This window comes from Chroicocephalus ridibundus, chromosome 1, assembly GCF_963924245.1.
Source record: "Chroicocephalus ridibundus chromosome 1, bChrRid1.1, whole genome shotgun sequence".
In the NCBI taxonomy this organism is placed as follows: Eukaryota; Metazoa; Chordata; class Aves; order Charadriiformes; family Laridae; genus Chroicocephalus; species Chroicocephalus ridibundus.
This window is the reverse complement of record NC_086284.1, coordinates 198,305,683-198,326,053: the sequence shown is the minus strand read 5'-3', so window position 1 is coordinate 198,326,053 and position 20,371 is coordinate 198,305,683. Positions and strand designations below refer to the sequence as shown.

At 38.6% G+C, this 20,371-nt stretch overlaps 1 protein-coding gene across 3 annotated transcripts; it reads right to left on the bottom strand.

Annotated features, from left to right (window-relative positions):
- Positions 1–209: 209 nt before the first annotated feature.
- HDAC10 (histone deacetylase 10) lies at positions 210–19,526 on the bottom strand. 3 transcript variants are annotated; one of them, XM_063323337.1, is made up of 21 exons: positions 19,082–19,526; positions 18,581–18,647; positions 17,650–17,784; positions 15,388–15,484; positions 14,625–14,722; positions 14,448–14,552; positions 14,234–14,302; positions 13,440–13,566; positions 12,925–12,990; positions 12,487–12,546; positions 12,007–12,096; positions 10,754–10,860; positions 9,289–9,356; positions 8,616–8,886; positions 7,899–7,989; positions 6,258–6,337; positions 5,713–5,766; positions 5,016–5,100; positions 4,392–4,577; positions 2,384–2,543; positions 210–1,681 (listed from the first exon to the last, which is right to left on the bottom strand). In XM_063323337.1, exons 2-21 carry the CDS (start codon positions 18,643–18,645, stop codon positions 1,656–1,658), a joined length of 2,040 nt encoding a protein of 679 aa, XP_063179407.1. In that variant the 5' UTR covers positions 18,646–18,647; positions 19,082–19,526; the 3' UTR covers positions 210–1,655. The 3 variants fall into 3 exon arrangements, with proteins under 3 accessions (XP_063179407.1, XP_063179406.1, XP_063179408.1); XM_063323336.1 differs by having other exon boundaries at positions 210–2,543; XM_063323338.1 differs by lacking the exons at positions 18,581–18,647; positions 19,082–19,526 and having other exon boundaries at positions 15,384–15,484.
- Positions 19,527–20,371: the final 845 nt, after the last annotated feature.

The following is a 20,371-nucleotide window of genomic DNA, read 5'->3' as shown; positions in this document are numbered from 1 at the left end:
CCACCAGCAGCGCAGCGCGGCCTAAAGGCCGGTCCATAAAGCGCCGGATTAAGACAGCTGAGGATTTTTAAACCATTCCTGTCATACGTGTAGCGCTGTCACTCGGTTTACAAGGGTAACTCGATGAACCACGCTGGTATCGCGTCCCCATCCCTGGAATGTAAGGCTGCAGGCTGCTGACGGCGTTCCCAAACTCACCACACCAAAAGTACTTTTTTAAAATCTTAATTCACGTTTTAATAAATTTGATCAAAAACTTAGAAAAATACACATCAGAATACAACACTGATAAAATTCAAACACTGGCTGTAGAAATCCAGTTGAACAAAGGCAGGTAAAAGGGAATGAGAGATTTCTGAGAAAATGCTTTTTCCTTCAAAGTGATTTATTGTCAAAAAAATGTATTTTTTTTTCAGGGAGTGAGAAGAACAAACCAACAAATCTGTTACGAACTTTTGTTTGTGACATGTTTGACACGGCTTTTAGTTTCGTTTGAAACAGACTTTCGTTTCAAAATGTTCAAAGATTGGGTATCATTTCCCATCCAGCAATAACTGAAAACCAGTATGAACGAGGGAATCACTGCAAACAGTTTAAAAAAAGACAACTGTGAATGCAGATTTAGTTATTCAAATTACGTAAAGTTGATCTCAGTAGCAACACCTGTATAAACATAATTTGAAGTGTTTGAAATCAGAAGGTCATGTTATTGAAATCACAGTCACAGAAAAGTCCTCTTGAAAAGGAGCCCTAAATCATATCTGGAATGCTGCAAAACAAGGCACACTATGGCTATTGCCTCGGGATGGTTATTTAATTTTGAGAATTCACATGATGCCAGCCTTAGGCCGCAACCAAATCTCTGGGAGGTTTAGGGTTTTATTTGTTATATAGACAATTTACATTTGAAAAGAGGGCAGAGTGAAGTCCTCTTTACGCTGCTTTATTCAATTATGTATTTGTAATTTTATATATGCAAAATATTTTCCTTTTTTCTCTTATGGCTGGTGCAGTTCAGGAAATTAATCTCAACCATGCAGGTGTGATATAGCAAATGCATACACTATAGCTGCTCAGCTGCTTTTCTTTCTTAACTCTTTGCAATTGGCAATTACTCATTAGAAAAATTAAAAGAATAGACTGTGTTAGGTGAATCCTTTAAATCAGATTATGAAATGAAATTTCATTAATCAGAAGGACCTGTTGTTAAGTTTAAACTCCCAATGAAATGGTGGCAATCGCAGCACTGCAAGCACTTTGGTATTGTATTGAATAATATTAAAATGTTTTGGCTATTACGATTGCTCATTTCAGATTCCTGTCTTCTGGAATTCTTTAACATTCATGCACTCGAGCTACTGCATATGCAAACCTGACTTTAGAATATCACAAGTGACATGGGCCCCAATTTGCAGTAATGAAGTACAGGAGTTGTCTTCAAAAATGTCAGTCTTGAATAATTAGTGCCAATATAGAATTTGCAAGCACAATTCTCTAGCTAAGAATATGGATTTTATGTATTTTAAAAACAGGAGACAATTGCAACTGGCTTTTTTTCTGTTTAGAGATTGACCACCTCTTTTCCTGATGATTTAAAAGGCAACATGAACAGCAACACATTTTCTTCTGCTGTATAGAATGATTCTGAAGTGAAGTCAATTTCTCGAAATCCCATCCTTCACTGAAAAGAACAGCAATAAGAAAAAGAGTTATTAATCAAGCTCATACCACAATTCCCAACCCCACAAGAACATTTTTAGTGGAACCAGACCACTGCTGTTGGCCATTTCTTCTGAAAGAAAGCAGGGCATTTTCTTTCAGACACAGATGCCCACCTTTACCAGTGTTTTGTTTTTTTTTTTCCTGTTGAAAACCAAAAGTTATTGAGTAGAGAACGGTTTCTGGACAAGTATGCTTGAAAACATACATACCTGCCCAATCTGATTCCTATACAAATGCAGCTATTTGTGAATGTACTTCAAGCATGACTCATCACTATTGAATGATTTGTGGACAAGTTAAATTAAATAAAAATGTAACCTGATTCTGCACTATATTCAGAAAATACATTAGCAATCAGAGCCAGTGCACATCTTATTAACCATTCTTTAAGCACATAGTACTTTAGTAGTTTCATTTCAAAATTTTGGAATAACAGTATTCAAAGTTCCCGAGGGTACAGTTACTACGCTACGAAATTCAGTGCTTTCTGGCTCAAGTAGCAAAATTAAAAGCATTTGGAGTTTCATCCTTTTCACATTAGATCAATGAGCTCCCACTGACTTTAATATCCCATTGACTTACAAGATCCAGCTGTATTTTATAATATTTTCAGAAACTTGCATGTATTCCTAAGAACTAAAGATAAAAACAGACAACTTACCTGAACACTGAAGCATTTTCCATTCCTGCTGAAATTGGTCTCTTAATATTTTTATTTTATTCACTTTTTCTTGGGTAGGAGGTACATAAACTCCAAAGTGAGGTGCAGATGCACCCACTAATGCTTTGGCTAGACTTTGCATTAAATTTCTCTCTGTGTCCTATTTAAGAAGAAAAAAAAGTACTCCTGGGAAGCAAACTTTCTTCATTTCAGTAATACATGAAATATTTTAAAACAGGCTTTTGTAATATTTGTTGCTAATATTAGTAGCAAGAATGACCAACTTTCAATTTGCAAATAAAAATGTGTCAAAATGGAGAATTTTTTTCTGAAAAAGGTAAATTAATTTTTACCTCCTGTAGAACTTGGGCTTTTTTTCAAATAGGGAAAGAGTATTAGTTTTTCTTTTGTGATTGAAAAGAAACAGTGCTGGGTTAAAGGTAAAAAATGTCAAGAGGGAAGGGGAGCATGGAGCTTTTTTACTGCACACATAATTTTTTCTATATTTGTACAAAATAGCAATATATTTTGCTTCATCAAAAGGTGATATTTTTTGGACTCCTGACAGTCTAAATCAATGTCATTTACCCACAGAAATTATATTATGAGGTGTCCATAGTATATGAGGATTATTTACATTTATTTTGAAGACTGTAACTCTATTTTATTTTTAAAAGATAGAAGTCCTTTTTTTTCAATTATTGTAAAAAGCCAAGCCCATGTATTGGAAGATCCCCACACATTAGATAATCCTGTGATGGAGCTACCTGTGGAGTACCAATATAAAAGTCTCAGTCATTTCTTAAAGATGTATGTCTAACTTCCTTTTTATCTCCGAGTTTACCCTTCACAATATCAGTAATTCTTTCCATTTCATACTCCTAATTAGTAATGTGCAAATACACTATTTCTGTAGACTGTATATCAATGTACAAATTATATTAGCTTAGACAATATACATATCAGCGCTGTAAATTAAAACAAATAGCAATTGAGAAGACTACAGAATAAAGCATGTCAAAATCCACTTAATTGGCAGCTTAATGAATAGTATGTCTTTAATTGGATACTTGCTGGGAAATGGATTAGAATAAAATTGCATACGTGGGCAATTATTCATTGTTTCTCATTAAAGAAGAACTAGAAGGCACAAAAGCAATCAAAAGTTACTGTTTCACAGAACACACAGAGAAATTGTGTTACTCCCAGCCACAAGATGCTGCAGAGGCCAAGAGTATAAGTTGAGTTCTTTAAGAGATTAGACAAATTCATGGAAGATACACTCACTGGCACTTATCACACACTGGTCTGGATACAGCCTCCGACTTCCTAAATTTAGAAATCCTTAATGTGGTAGTGTATGGAAACACCGGAGTAGGGAAAGATCCATATATTCTTTATTTCCTTGCCCAGGCTCTCTATTAGAAACACAAAGCTCGGGTAGATTGATCCTCAGTTATGTATTATGGCAATTATGTTCAATTAAGCGATAAGTGCCATTTTAATTTCTTTTCTGCGTTATGGAAGTCATGTGTGATAAAGAGGGGGAGAAAAGGAGAGGAAATTTAGTGTTTTATGATAAACAGGACAATGGGCTGCTTTCGATCACATTTGATGGAAAGAGGCCATATAATTAACAGACAACGAGTGTTTCTTTTCAGGAGACAACTCTGAGCTGTGAATCCCAAGCAGAAAGGGAAGTTAATCCCCAAACTATGGCAAACTGTCAGAACATCTACTGTCTATAGACAGTATACAGACAGGCTTGCATTCACGCCTCAGCTTCTCAGTCATGCAGGCTGCCTACAGCTTGGTGTGCATCTGCGTCTGCCCTTCTTCTCAGGCCACTTGGGCTATTTGCATCGCGAACTCAGAGGTACCAAAGACAGTACAGATACAGACAGTATTTTCTACTGGGCAGCTTGAACCAGTTCATACCAAGCACACTGCTGCTTGATTTGAGTCCTGTCTTAGGCACTTTGAAGTACCACAGCTTAGCACCACTTACCTCGATCATTGCCAAAATTCGAGACTCGGCTAATCCTTGTAGTAAAGCAAAAAGCAGAGAAATCTCACTTATTCCAAGGCTCCTGTTTGGTCCAACAGCTATTACTGTCAAGTTAGGTTGATAACTATATGCTACAGGAAGGATGAATCCAAGTACAGCAGAAAAGAAGTCGTTTCCTTCAGCATCCTTTAACAACAGCAAGAAACTATTTAGCACAAATGTAAAGCCCCAAATTCCCAGATACAAAATAAAACAGCAAGGTGAATCTCAAAAAGCTTTTGATTGACCTAGGAAACAGGATACTGATCTGTTTTCACAGCAGTTTTTATATTAAACAGGCAGAATATTCATCTTTTCCTTAATGTCTTCGCACTGTAACTCTGTCTTCTTGAAGATGAACTACAGTAGCTACTGAAGGTTTCCTCAACCCTACGCATTCTAATACGCTCTAAAGAACTGTGAAGGAGTACTACTCTGCAAGGGTAAGTAAAGGAAATATTCTCAAAGGTTCCAATTGCAGTGAGGGGTGCAATTCTCGGTGTCATTTTATGAATTTGTAAATATATTCTACTATTTCTGTTAAAAACCTTTTCTCTTATGTTGTTTCCAGAAAATGAATCTTACCTCTTTCCAGTTTAGAGAAATATAGTGTTTGGAGCTGCTCTTTCCAGACTGTTCTTTCTCACAAATATGTATCATGAGTATTTTTCTGTAAATAAAAAATGCATCTGAGTATTTAACAAACAACTTCCAATGAGATAAAAAGATATTTTCTTTCATCATTCTTTAAATACTAATTCATAATACAGCAGCAAATAAATATTTGCATTACTACATGCCAGAATGTAAACACCAATTAAAAATGAAATCCTTTTTAAGGTATTTTTAAAAAGAGTAGGCAAATGGGCAAATTACTTTTAAGAAAAAAGGGAAGTAGCACAAAAAGTTACAAATAAGTAAAGATGACTTTCAATAAGGAACTCGGCATGAGCAGTATGTGTCCCCTGCAGTTACAGGGGGGTACACCCTACATAATTAATAGTTGTCTTTTTATTACTTTCTATTTGCAATAGCAATCTAAATTTCAATTAATATACAAGGATTATACTTTAAGCCTACAACTAAACTCACAGAGTGGCACTTAGAGATTAACAGTTTGTCTTTAGAGATATATTTGGGGATGTTTTGTATTTTGTTTCAAGCTAAACATAATGAACATCAGCTCTTGACTGACTCCTTAGTGCAGATTTCATCATACGTATGGACACTTAGGAACGTTTATAAAGCCTTTGGGATTTGACTCCCTGAAGTGAAACCTCACCCATCTTCTGTGTTTGGTATGATTTGCATGTCTCCAACAAATATACAAAGCACTCTGCAGAAAACAAAGAAAAATATACATACACTTACATCTAGAATTATTTTTTTTTCAATTAGTACAATTTGTTTAAAGAGTTTGCATGTAGATTAGATGCATAAGAATATAGTTTCTGAATCTGGTCCATTAGAAGTATAAAGAAAACACATTTATAACAGCTCAAGGGAATTCCTTTTCTCCCACCAAATACTGGGGAGAAAAAAACACCACCAAGAAAATGTCCTCAGGCCAAAAACAATTGAACTCTGACAAAGAAAATGTAGGCTAGCACAGCAGTCATCCTTAAAAATGTTTTGCCTTTGGTAAGGCAAAAGGTTTTTGCTGGCGTATACAATATTGTCTGTACTACATATTGAAAATGGTACGCATGTGGAGATGCTATTTGTTTTAAAATTAAGGTTTCAAAGGCAATTTGCCGTATTTCACACACTTTTATCTTATTTCTACATTTTGTCAAAGGGCCCCAAATGCAAAAGATACAAATTCACCTTTGGAATCCCAAACGAACAGAATGTCTTAGTGCAACAGCAACAGAAGATGCGGGTGATTCTACAATTCCATTGCATACCTACAAAATATATTTTTTCATTCAGAAATAATGCTGCACAAAATTGTATCATTTCTTATTTGTAGCAACTGTATTTTTACTTGTTTATATGTATCAAACAAAGCTACAGCTGTATGAAAGGGATCTTAATGATCTATCGTAATAGGGTTAAGAAAATGTTATTAATTCAGTTTCTACAGAAAGGCTGTATTTGATTATTATGCCAAGAGCTGTTCTATTACTTCAAAAGGATAGTGCAATGCTGAAAGGCAACTGTAAAAATAGCTTTTGCAGGGGAAGGTCATCTTTACTGGTTCTCTCAATAGTCTGCAGATCGGATACACTCAGTGTGCCAGTAGGTTCTGCGCCAGAAAAATACACCCTATGAAAAGGAGGTTGTCCCTGAATTCTAATTCTGACTCTTCTTTAACCCAGGCCAGCTATTCCTTTCTGGAAAATACAATGACAGTATTACTCAGTCAAGCTTTCAGTGTTCATTTGTGTTGTGTAGTGCTTTGAACTCTACGTGAAAGCTAAGCAAAAAGATAATGCATGCTCCCCCTCCTCACTCCTCTTCGCATTTGTCAACACAAAAAGCTCAGCTTAGCATCTGCAACTTATGAAAAGTTCTAGTTCTTGTTGCCAGTTACCTTTCTTTTTCATTTTTTTATAGGCTCTCCTAGAGGTATGTGCAGTATCTAATGTTAGAAATTTGTCCCCGAGATCTACATATGTGCCTTCCAACAGTAAGATGGCAGCTTACAGGAAAAAGGCCATTGTGGCAGTTACTCTTCCTTGCAAGCCTGGTACTTTAACCAGAGCTTTTCCTTCCAAGGGAGAGACTGATTTATTATGATGTAACAATCTTTTGTTTTCTTAACTTGTTTGCAGTTTTTCTCTATGTATAAAAACTTGTAAAAGCAAAAATAGAAACATGCATCCTCTAAGCCTGCCTTCTCTTCATTCCTGACCCTACAAGAATCAAAATGCTGGTTTGGAATTACTCTGTTCAGAATCACGGCACACAGGGGTGTTTTAAACAGCTCCACTAAAGCAACGTGTGTGTGTAAATCAAAATTCACTCGAGTAAATTGTTGTACAAATAATGGTAAGTGGGTGCAGCTTGTAAGGAAGGGTAATGCAGAAGTAAACTCTCTCCTAAAGACAGAAGGCAAAACTCCGTGCACTGAGACAGAAAAATTTTTGACATTTCTTGCTCAGATTTCTTGCTACTGCTCGATACACCAACTTCTGCTCCCCTCAATGGGAAGACTGAATGCCTGGCTTACCTGTATGTCTGATAGTGATGAGAAGGTTATTACTGACTCATATGCTATGACTGCAGAAAAGCAGGACAACGTCTTGCCCAAAGATCATTAGAAAGATGTCTTGGGTTTAACGACTGTCCCTAAATAGTTTTTTCTCATCTTGCATACTCAGACTTGTAGCAAAGCACATTCTAGCTGAGGTTAGTGGGGTTGGCAACTACACAGTAACTAGTATCTGGACAATATAGTAAAAGCAGAAATCAGAGGAATCCAACTCTCCACCCACACCCAAGATCAAAGCACTTTATTATTACCTCCTTTTTCATTATTTTATCTAGGATGGCCAATATACTGCCAAGAGAGTGCAAAGTTTTGTCCTCTTTCACAAGGTCTGCATAACTGCCACTGTAAAATAAATTATATGAAGAAAAACTAGGTTAGAGGCAATAATGCATTCAAAGAGGACAACGATACCACACTTTGCAGTTAGTACTGACAGGGTACATTTTGTGCAGGAGCTACACATTCATTCTCAAAACCCCAGCTTTAGCAGGAAGATGACAACACTGTTGCCTGACAGTCTGGAGCTCTCTAAACCTATCTCCATTCTGCACTGGAAAGAAAATAGAAATGTCTGACGATATTCAGGAAATAGTGTCCTGTCAAAATTAGACTTTCTAAGACAAAAAGTTGAGCCTCCCAAATCAGACCAGTTTGGTATTTTTTTCAGCTAAAAATGAACAGAGAGCTTTAAGGCACCTTCCTAGCAAAATCTCTTTCTATATAAATACATTTGCACTAACTGTTCTATCCCCACTGAAATAGTTTTCTCAAAAAGTATTCTGATTAGTTCTTTAAAGGACTTCAAGGCTACGAGTGATAACCAACACCAATTACTTCATTTTTCAAAGGGAGAAATTCTGTCTATAACTGAGTAGACTAAGGCCAAATAGATGACAGTGGCAGAGACAGTCTGTGCAGAGGCCTCTCATCCTCATAATTACATTGAAAATTCAACAGATAGGACCAACCTAACAAGAGCTTTTATTTCAGTTTTGTCCATTTCCTTCACCAAATGAACGGGTACAGGGAGTAAATGTGCTGAAACTTTAGCATCAGTTGTTGCTGTTTTGATGGGAGGCACAGGAAATAGAATATTTTTCATATGCAGTTCCAAAAACCTTTCTACTTTGACAGTTTCATCATTGCTAGGCATCTTAGATTCATGTTCTGTGGAGGGATTTGTATTAGTCTTCTTTAGTAGGTGCGAACTGGTGCTCAGATTTTGTAAAAATGATGTGTCTAGAGGAAAAAAAAAAAGAGGGGTTTCACATGTATTAATTCCTGAGCACTGTGTTAATATTTGGTTAAATTTATTTACAAAACAGAGTACATCTGTAGTCATAGCATGTATATTTATTCCCATGCACTAGCTAAAATGTTTCCTGCCACAGATGTTATTTTTTAGTACTGCTATGTTTGCTCCAATCTAGCAATTAGGTTCATATTTTTGACACAGAAAACAGCATCCTCAAACAAAGGTATCAAAGCACTTTTTGGTGTGATCACTGCTTCACCAGTCACTTGATGAATAACTGGTAGTTCAATTATTTTAACCCACTAGTATTAATCTTAATCATTTTGAATCGCTGTATAAATCCATTTACCAATCACATTCGCTTGAAGAAAGAGATGAATAATTACCTTCATACATCAACCATTTCCAGTAGGGTTTATGTGCCGCTCTCACATTCTGAATAGATTCAATTGCACTACAAAAGAAACAGGATTAACAGTATCAGCACTAATGAAAATATATGGAAAAACAAAACCAAAAAAACCCAACTGAATATGAACACCTTCTGTCTTTGCTCTGTCAGAGATTTTATCTACAGAATGTAAAGATGTAATTAGATTCACTCAAAAGCAAGACTATCTGTTCAGGAAGGTTCAGAGTGGGGCAGAAACCAAGTAAATCACATTCCTTACCATTCTTTGTGTTGAAATCTCTTTTTTATTATCACTGCTATTTTCAGCACTATAGGCAAATGGTCCTGTTACGCTAGCTATCATTCAAACATAAGTCAGGTCACGTTAAATCCAGAACACATTTTGTGTATGTGGAGATTATTTGCAAGGTGTTCAGGAGCTGGACTGATACAATAGATGAATACATAATCAACTCTCTGTTACCTCAGATGATAGCAACCCGAGATACTGCAGTCTGTAGAGAAGAAAAAGAGGTGATACAGGTACTATGGGATGTGCTAGAAGCAAAATAACCAGCTTTGCTTCATCAGTTTACCAAACCAAACTGCGCACAGCCTGTGTATATCTACACTGCTTCCTTGACTGATATGTGCTCCAAGTTTTAACTAACACAGCCAGCCAGTAGGTCCTGCCACCAAAACACGAGGAGCATTACTGCTGAAAAAAGGCATGGAACAACTGTTTAGGTGGGAGAGAGACTGAAGATGGAACACAGAGAGGTGGATATGGTACAAACAGGCAGAGAGAAAGACACTGTTTACACATGTGACAGAGAGATTCAGAGTGCTCTACTGGGTCAGATTCACCACTGTGCAAACTTACTGTCTCCAAAATAAGTTAGACCCTAAGTTTAATTATCTCGGTACAGCCCTACACAGTTGAATGCTTTCACACCCCAAGCCTTGATACTCCAAATTCCAGAAACAGAAGGAGTCATCAAGACTGGCTCTGCACAGCGTCAGCTCTCACTGGTGAGAGAGGTTAGCTCCAGCCATTGCTGTACTACAGCAACTGCAGCGGCTCTGGAGTTTGACGAACTAATACTTGCAACTACATACTTTCCCAAATACTGGCTGTTATTAACTAGCATTGCCTTGATCACAGCAAGACTATCTCAGCCTTGAGTGAGATGGATCTCCACAGGATAACAAGGCCCAAAGATAAATAGCATAAAATTATAAGCCATTAAGAAGTTTTCACAACTTGAAATCATTTCGGAAACAATAGTATACAAAACCGTACCTTGGATGACTATTTTGGAAAGCAAGCTATCCAAAGCAGAAAATAATATATTATAAAGCACCATATTAAAACCTTGCTTCAGCAAAATGTTCAAAGCACACGTCTTCAGTCTCTTTGATAAATACATGGGTTATTCTAAAATTCTTCATATGCTTACCTTAGGCAAGGTGCCATTTCTCCAGTTATTTGAGGTACAGGATCTCCAAGCAAAGTTTTTACAGTCATGCAGACTGATTCAGACAATGACTTTAAGTGGTATCCACCCTAGAAAAAAATACTTTGTGTCGCCTAAGGAACAAGTACTTGTAACATCTATCTGAACAGCATCATGGAAAACAGATTAAACTTTTAAAATATATCTGAATTTACAGAAATGGAAGATGATACACAAGTGCATCTAAGTCAATGATTTTCAATATGAAAATTGTAAGTTAGAGGCTACTTGCTGAACTTCACTGGCATCCCATGATTCAACTCACTTTATCATGGTTCGATTCATTTCAGAAATCAAGTCATGACTTTGCCTTGAAAACCCTGGAAACACACGCCTTCTCCATTCCTATCCCTGATATGCCATCTTCAACAATTCTTGTGGAAGATTCCACAGAAGGCAAATACTATCACTGTCCTCTAAAACGTCTGTACAAGGGAAATCTCCTGCAGCCTGACATTTTTAAGATATGGTTGTCTATAACAACCTGCAGGAGAGAAGGATGACAGAAGAAAGGTCATGCAAAACAGATGGCAAGCAAATCAATTCATAAACAGTTCACTCTCCGAGACCTTGTTGGCAGTAGTATTTCTACACATTTATTTACCTGGAAAGCCACCATTTTTCTAACATGCAGCAGAAATAGGGAGTTGAAATCTAGATTTCAAAAGGAGGAAACATTTTCAATTGTTGAAAAAAACACACTCTTAAAAAAAGAGCTTGCATAGAAGCTTTTAATAAAAATAAAAAACAAAGAGGGAATCCAGTAAGGGCTCCATTACTAAGTAAGGTTTTTTAAACTCTCCTGAAGTAAGACATACTGGTAAAAACATTGGTAATGCAGCTTATTCACTAAATGCATTTTAATGAGTTTGTGACTGTCCAGAGCAGCAGACTAGTCACTGTTCACAAAAACTGAACATATCTGTGAAGGATATGGTTTTTTGAACAATGAGCATACGCTTCTCTGCTTCAAAAATGTAAGTTAAAAAAATCAGGTTTTAAGACATACATTTCTTTTAAAGGATAGGAGCATTATCAAATCTTAGCCATTTTTGCAGTCCTGATTCTAAAAAAAAAAAATAAATAAGAAGAATAAATGATTTTGTTAAGAAGTTTTGCTTCCTAGCTTCTAGCTTCCCCTATATGGCTCTAATACAATGACCCTTCCCTTGGGAGTATGTTTCCATAGTCTTTACCTCTAGGATGACACACAGCTTTCCATTAGCTAACTGCATCAGGAAATGGGTAAGGTGGGCAAAAACCTCAGGAGTGGCATTCATCTGACCCTAAAGGAAAGAAAAAATGTTAAGAGCTAAAACGCTGAATAAAAAAACATTGGTAACACTGTAACACTCCCCTCCCACCACCTTTACAATCTGAAATACATGACTTGGAATACTGGAACGTTTGCCTCTCATTGTAGCTAACAAAATGCTGAACCAACTGCTTTAAAGGAAGGTGCAAAAAACAACGCAGTAATTACACCTATGGATAATTTGCCTTTACATGTCTTCTTGTGGTATTTAATGAGCTGGGGTCAGTTTAAGGACTCAAACATGTATTTTTAGCTTGGTCAAAGTGAATTTCGCCTAGCCATCACAGGACATTTAAGAGGTAGGAATATTTTGTGAACAGATTCATGACTGACAGCAGAAAGGCGACAACAATTTACTTACTTCAGGGTCTCCAATTCCAGAATCATATCCAGAGGAGACAAGAATCAGTTCAGGATCAAACTGTTATAAAACAGAGAGAGTTGTAGCACATTCTTATGTCCTATTTTCAATTTTGTACTGGATTTCAACTGTATCATGTTCAGCTGTTTTTTCAGCTAGAATATGAAAAAAAATAAAGACTCTCCTTGAATAAAAACTAAGAATACCCTTTTACACTATTTTCATTCCTGCTAGAGAAGTTGCAGATTGATATTATTTAAAAGCTAACATTCCATAAATAATGATCAGGACATTCTTCATACCAGCAGAAATAATGTGTTAACTATGCTACTGGCAATTACTGCATTTCTACAAAATACTCAATGATACCTGCTTAAGAAGTACTTAGGAAGCAGTCTTCGGTTTTGCTATTCTAATAGCAGAGCAGTAAAAAATTACCTCAAAAGCCATTGGAAGCAACACATGGAAAAATGCAGCAAGATAATCTGAATTTCCCATCCCAACCTGCAAAATGTGAGAAATATATGTCACATTTTGATGTCGGAATAATAAATTTTCTAAGGTTCTTCAAGACTTTAGGGAACAAAAGTATCAAAAGTTAAAGATAAGGAAACTTTATGAAGTAAAGTAGAACAAACTCAATTTAAGTAAAGTGCATAAATATCCACCGTTTTTCTCATCTCCTGAAACACACTCTGTTTTGATGCCTAGGCAAGATATTAAAGAAAAAAATAAGAATATATGCATGTTTCTCTCTCCCCCTCTTTTTTTTTTTTAACATTATAATATTCTCAGCGATATTTCTCAGCAGACATTCCACTGACAGGAAGAAGGTACACTGTGTTAAGACACCTGCCAAACAAGTGAAGCAGTGCACTTCTCAGACAGTGTTATGTAAAGCATCAGATAGAAGGGTATTGTATTTGCTTTCTTGTGCTGTAAACAATATTTACCTTATTCCAAGGCAAATTTATGTTAAAACCTTCTCCCTTTCCCAGACCCACAGCATCATAATTGGATTCTTTGAGTGATGGCCAGAATTCCTGATGTTCATAGCGATGCCAGGAAAAATACAAAACACTGAAAGACACAAGAAACAAATCCAACTTGAGCAAAAGGTTCTGAAACTGACTTTATATCCTGAACCCGGTGGCTGCATTGACTGAAAGCATGAAAATAGAATCATCCTTTCCCCTTAATTCTCTTAACGGACTTGGACTGCAGAACCTGGTACAGTAAGTTCTATGCCAAAATTAACCTAGGACAACTGCTAAAAATGTATTGTATGCATGCAATCCCTTCACGTCAAAGACAGGGCATTTTCAGAAAAGCAGACTTGTTTCTAGAATCTAATTCTGTGGCTTTTCAGAAAACAATACAAAGCTCATGTGTTTTATCCAACTACAACTTGAATACTCGAACTGAGAGACTCCTGAAAGAACAGAGAGAATAGAGATATTACCTGAATACTGTCATGGAGGGATCTTACTACTGGCACACCAAGGCAGTCATATTGCTTATCTTGATTGTTATTCTTTACAGTAGAATAAATTTATGTATTTCTTTTTGTTACAATTTTCCCTCTATTTGATACCAAGTGAAAACAACAGCGTGACTAAAATACCAAGGAGAATGTTTTATAAGATTCTAGTTTTAGAAAGTTAAGAAATCTTGTTCATTACAGAGGAAAGCAATATTTGACTAGCTAACATTAAAAAAAAAAAACAAACAACAAAATCCTTCAAACCTTGGATCCTCCTCAAATATATATTGAATTCCTTGCCCATGATGCACATCCCAGTCAACAATTAGGATTCTGCATAGATCAACAAAAGAAAATATTCAGTGGAAGAACCACAGCATCTTGATCTAGAGGACATACAGATGAATAATATTTTTCTGTCCCAAAACTTACATGACACCCAGAAAGCTCATTCATCTAAAAGAGTACAATGTCTTACCTCTGTAGACCATATTTCAGTTTTGCATATTCTGCTGCAATAGCAACATTGTTGAACAAACAGAACCCATTAGCTGCATTTCTCTGGCTGTGGTGACCTGGAGGTCTAAAACAAATGGTTAGTCACAACAAAGGAAATTTTGGGGAGAAGTGAAGACTTTCTCACATATTTTCTTACCTTACTAATGCCATTCCATTGCACACTTTTCCTGACATCACAGCGTCCACCAGCTGCAGAGTTGCTCCTACTGCAAGTCTGGCACAGCGGTAAGTGTTCTGAAAAAGAGAATCTCTTAGTTGTCATCAATCACTTCTCATCTTGTTTTAAACTAATCACACATGACATGCTTTTGCACCCCAACGGCAAATTGTCTTGACATAAGTCTACCCTACTGAGGTGCATGCAGATAGTTGAAAGCAGAATTTTACCATACCAATTCCAATGTTCTTTCTACTAGGTTTATCTGTTTGTTATATCCTTCATAAGGATGTTCTCTCTGGAGCAGTTAAGACGGACAAACTGAACTGGCCAGTGGAATAACATGGCATCTTTGAAAAAAAGGAATGAAACCTTACAGAAAGAAAACACAAAAGACTTCACCTCCATTACCTGGCACAACATTTAAGAAAGACTGTTACCAAAATGTGATTTACAGGTCACTAACGGTCTACAGTGACATTAAGTGACAAAAATAGAGCTAAAATTTGAGTAGTGCTCTATACTGGCATGATGCAATTAAAAAAAAGATCACAGGACGCTTAACCAATTTAAATTAAAGTATTACACTAAACTTGAAACAAATAATGTCATAAATATATGTAAATCTATTTAAATAGCAAAAAATGTATTGCTCTTTTTCCCTACTTAGAAAAGTGCCACTAAGATGCAAACCCACAAATACTCGTAACACCCAATAGAGCAAGCAGTTTAACTTACACACCGGATGAAAGAAAAAAGCATCATAATTTCCAGAGACTCTTTTCAGTTCCTCATCATTCATTGTCTGCGTGCTTTTCGCCACTTCCAAGTGTTCCAAACTGCAGAGGAGAGAGAGATTAACACAACACGTAACTAAACAAATAAACCTATAAAGTTTTTTTTAATGCAACATATAATTACAAGTAAAAGAATATATGTTAAAAGGGGCTTCTGTGAGACTTCACAAGTCCGGTAGGTGCTCTGGAACACTAGTTGCAGGATATTGTGAAAAAAATAAGGAGCACTGTGAAAGGGTTCTTGGATATCTTAAGAATTCTTCTCCCTTTTTCAGTGGCAAGAGCAATTGCTTTCAAAAAAAAGCTCTTTGCTCATCGTACACAATTTATTCTGCAATCCACGCGACATATAGATACCATCTCAACAAGAACTAAATTAGGATTCTGAAAGTCATCGGAATACGAATTATAACTCTGAGAATGTGTGTCTAGTGCTTCCTTATTCTATGGAAAACAAGTATTTCAATTAATCCCTTATCAGGTGTGTACTAACTCCCACTTTTCACTGGTTCAAGAGTGCAATAAGTACCAAGGCACAAGAATCAATGTTCCCCCAATTCTCTGACAGTGCTCTCCTGCCCTTGTGTAGTGAGCTGGAAATGGAAGTTGATGGTATCTACTCTCCCATCTGTGTCCTAATCCAGGACACAACAACCACATGCGTTCCTCTAGGTGGACAATGCCAAAGCAACCAGAATTTCACAACAAAATGAGACACACTAATGCTGCCTAATGGAAATAAAGCTAAACAGTGTCTTCAAAATGAAGGCACTAATAGGAATAAAACCACATGAACCGGAATGACTATATAATTAGTAGTTTAAACTTCACCACCAGCCTCATAACTAACTGTGAACACAAACAAAACATTTTTATAGGAATTTTAAATTTGTTTCAATCTACAAGTGTCTTAGAAAGGAAAGAGCTCTATTATCTCTAGCTTACCTATGGAAACCAAGACAAGACTTATTGAAGTCATTTGTCCCCAGTCATCTATCAGGAACAATTCAACTGGAAAGAGTGACCAAGCCTCTCCACAGCCAATCCGCAATGTATTTACTATGCAAATTAATTATATTTGTACACAGCACTAATTGCATTCTAACCAACAAGCATGTTCTTAGGAAAAATACTCTTTTGCAATCTGAAAATTTAAGCGTGATTTATCTTGTCACAGGTGTCAGGGTCTCGAGCGCATCCCTTCCCTCCTGAGGTTTGGCTGCTGGGTACAGAACCAGGAGAGATAGGACAGCTGGTCACCTTGAAAGAAAGTGATAGAAGAAACCTCAGCTCTGCTAAGAAGTCTCAGCAGAGGCTCCCCCTCCTTCCCTTGGCACTTGCTTTTAAGATAAGGCTCTCACCCTTGGCTACAATGCAGCTGTGCTGTGTAGCCATGTCTGCATCTGGCCATGAACCCCACTAATCTGGACCTGCGGAGCGACTCTCTAGCTTGACCTCAGACCTGCCATGTCACTATGGCCTTGTCAGGCAATCTAAACTCATGGCTGAATCTGGTTACCACCACTGGACCGGTGCTGCTGGTCTCATTTGGGTACTGTGGGATTGAGCCCTTGTCCCGGAAGCCACTGCCTCTGTTTGCTTTGTCATCACGCTCTGCTTTCAGAGAAGGCTGCCCTTGTCGCTCCCTGATAAGGGCAAATGAGCGCACAAGCAACATGCAGAATCATCTGCAGTTGGATGCAGAATCATCACACTGAGGTGACAAATGCCAGAGCAGATTTCATTGCCGTGACTTCAGAACGGGCATGCTGCTGTTCCTCTTAACTTCCGCCCCCCAGAATTAGCTGCAAAGTTTTTCAGTTTGGTTCACTGTCTCAAAGATGCTTGGGAGAAGGAGGAGATTATTATATTTCTAAGGAAATACCCCTTTTCCTACACTCTTTAGAGTCTTGTCCAAATTTTTATTAGCAGTTTAATTGTAATCCTATGTATAAATCAGCATTCATTGCTTAAAAACCCAAAGAGTGAGAACGGGGCTTTAGTGGAATAGCAGATTCATACTTCAGCACCTACACCATACTCAGCATTATTTGCTTAACTAAGTGTGACACATTTTCCATTGAAATTCCTGAAAGCCACTGAATTTTGGAGCAGACCTTTTCAAATGGAGCAAAACATGACCTGGAGGTATGAGATCTGTTATTTCATTGAATTAATCTGAATGGTGATGAAAGTAAATTTCAGACCTGTGAACCAACAGGATCTCCTCCTCGCTGCCTTCTCTGGCAGGCACATGGACACACCTTTCCACAAGATGGTAACATTTAAGCTGCTCATAGGAGGATGACAGTCTTTCTGGCACTTCGATATCACAAACAGGACTAAAAATAAGCAGTAATCATATTAGTACGATAACATACCAGCAGAGCTAACACATTCATAATGCCTAGCTTTTACCTTTGCATTGTCAGAAGATTCATTACCCTCATAGATGGATGTGTGAGAGTAGAAGAAAAATAAAATCTTTAAACACTTTTTGTTTTGGAATTGAGACAAAAACTGGTTCTAAAATATGTAAGCAGAAAATTATATATGGTTCTTAAATAAAAAACGATAGCATAATTTTCTGTTTCCTCTCTCCACCGAAAGTAACAATGCTTAACTACAGACACGGTAATGCTGACATGAAAAGCTGTAGACTACAATAAAGGTGAACAGAGGAGAAGTGGGTTTGGGAGAGAAAACACGGGCAGTGGGAGAGAAAACTCTGAGCACTGCAAAAGTATTGGTCTAGTTTATATAAATCTAAGCAAGTCACATATACCAATTTCTAATTGAATTTAATTGACGGGTTTCAGTGGAGTGAGTATATCTAAGTATTTTTTAGAAGATCAATACTTTATTTAAGGGGCTATTCAGATGCTTTAAGCTAACACTTATCAAGGCCTACAAGACTGGAGGCCTACTGCTTCTCAAATGCAGCTTCAGATTATCATTACAAATTGGGAATAAAATGAACATTTTTTTTCCAAAAGGAGACTTTCTATTTACTAGGAAAATGACAGGGTATCTATAACTAGGTATTTCCTATTACATTTACAAAAACCGCATCTACTTGGTCCTTCTCTCAGAAGTCCTAGTAAGAAACTATTCATAAAAAGGACGGCAGTGACTTACTCACTCCAAAGTAGTTTATGAGTGGTCATCTCCTCATCGTAAATCAGTGCTGTTCCTGAAGCCATTGCTACAGACAGAACAAAATAAAAATCCCAAGACACGTATTTCAGGCAAGAAGTAAATATATATTAAAACAAACAATATTGGATTAGCTAATGACTATACGTACACAGCTTATCTTTTTGCATGACACTTTTGCACTTCAGACTTTGTACTTACGGAACAAAATCAAAGAAAATCATTTAGGAGGAGCCCTGACAAGACCCAGGAGCGAGGCAGCAGGGTAAAGCCAATGGCACAGACCCCGAAAGTGGGTGCTGGCAGGCAGGATTCACGACTATCTGAATATTCAAAACCTCAGCGTGGGTATTTCTGGTGCAGGCCAAGGGGTATCTCCCCTCTACCACCTCTCCAGGCTCCTCCAGCCACGCTGAGGGCCTGGCATGGGCAGTGGAGGACCGAGCGCAGGCCTGCGCAGGCCTCTCCTCCCACAGTACCTACCTGTCTCTGACGTGAAAGGAGATGGCTACTTCTGAAAGCTTCAGTTATAAAACCGCCACGAAGTATGAAAAACAGGGTTATCTACCCCACGGGCAGCACAGTGACAGGGATCTGTTGTGCTTAAAACTCCATCGCTCTTTCAAAAACCCAAAAGAGACGGGTAAGAGAAACAAAGAAACCGATGAGGAGCAAGCGAAGGCTGAACCGCGCGGCCGGCCGCCGGGCCGCCTCACCGGAGCCGCGGGAGGGCGCGTTAGGCTGGGCCGAGGGCCCGCTCTGCGCCGTTCCTCGCCTCCCGCCCGCCGGGGGAGCCCGGCAGCCCCACGCCCCCTCACACGGGGCGGCCGGCAGCGCCCAGGACCCCGCAGCGGGCCGCGGGCAGGCCCCGGCCTTCGGAGGCGGCGAGGGCGGGAGGGCGGGAAGCCGGCGTGCCTCAGCAGCACCTCCCCGCCTTCGGCCCCGCCGCTCCTCCTGCCGCCGCGGCAGCGGCCCTGGGAGGGCCGAGCGGAGTCCCCGCCCGGCGAGCGGCCCTGAGCGCGGCGGGCGGCCAGCTGGGGAGCGGGGCTTAAATTCCGAAATGTAATTGTCGCCGGCAGCCGTGCCGCTGTGCGTGTCACCGGCGGGTAACGGGGGCCTTCAAGAACGTACAAAGGAAAACTTGGACTTTGCCAGAGCGCTCTGAAGTAGGCCTGGCAGTTTGAATTCTGTTTTCATGCCGACGGTAGTTCAGCCACAGGTATTGTGAAGTTTTTAGCATGTAAAAAATCCAAGAGCCAAAAAAACTCCACAGCCCTGGACTGTATGGTATAATAGGGGCACAGAATGGTTTGGGTTGGAAGAGACCTTCGAGATCATCTAGTTCCCACCCCCCTGCCATGGGCAGGGACACCTCCCACTAGACCAGGCTGCTCAAAGCCCCATCCAGCCTGCCCTTGAACACCTCCAGGGATGGGGCATCCACAGCTTCCCTGGGCAACCTGTTCCAGTGTCTCACCACCCTCAGAGTGAAAAATTTCTTCCTGATACTTGATCTAAATCTCCCTTCTTTCAGTTAAAATCCGTTACCTCTCATCCTATCACTCCACTCCCTGATAAAGAGTCCCTCCCCATCTTTCCTGTAGGCCCCCTTTGGGTACTGCAAGTGGCTATAAGGTCTCCCTGGAGCCTTCTCCTCTCCAGGCTGTATCCTTTAACATAAAGAGAAATGACATAAAAACTTGATCTAAAGTGATTACTCCTTCATTTTTGCAGAGTAATGCAGGAACCAGCAGCCAGCCCGTCCTGTCATGT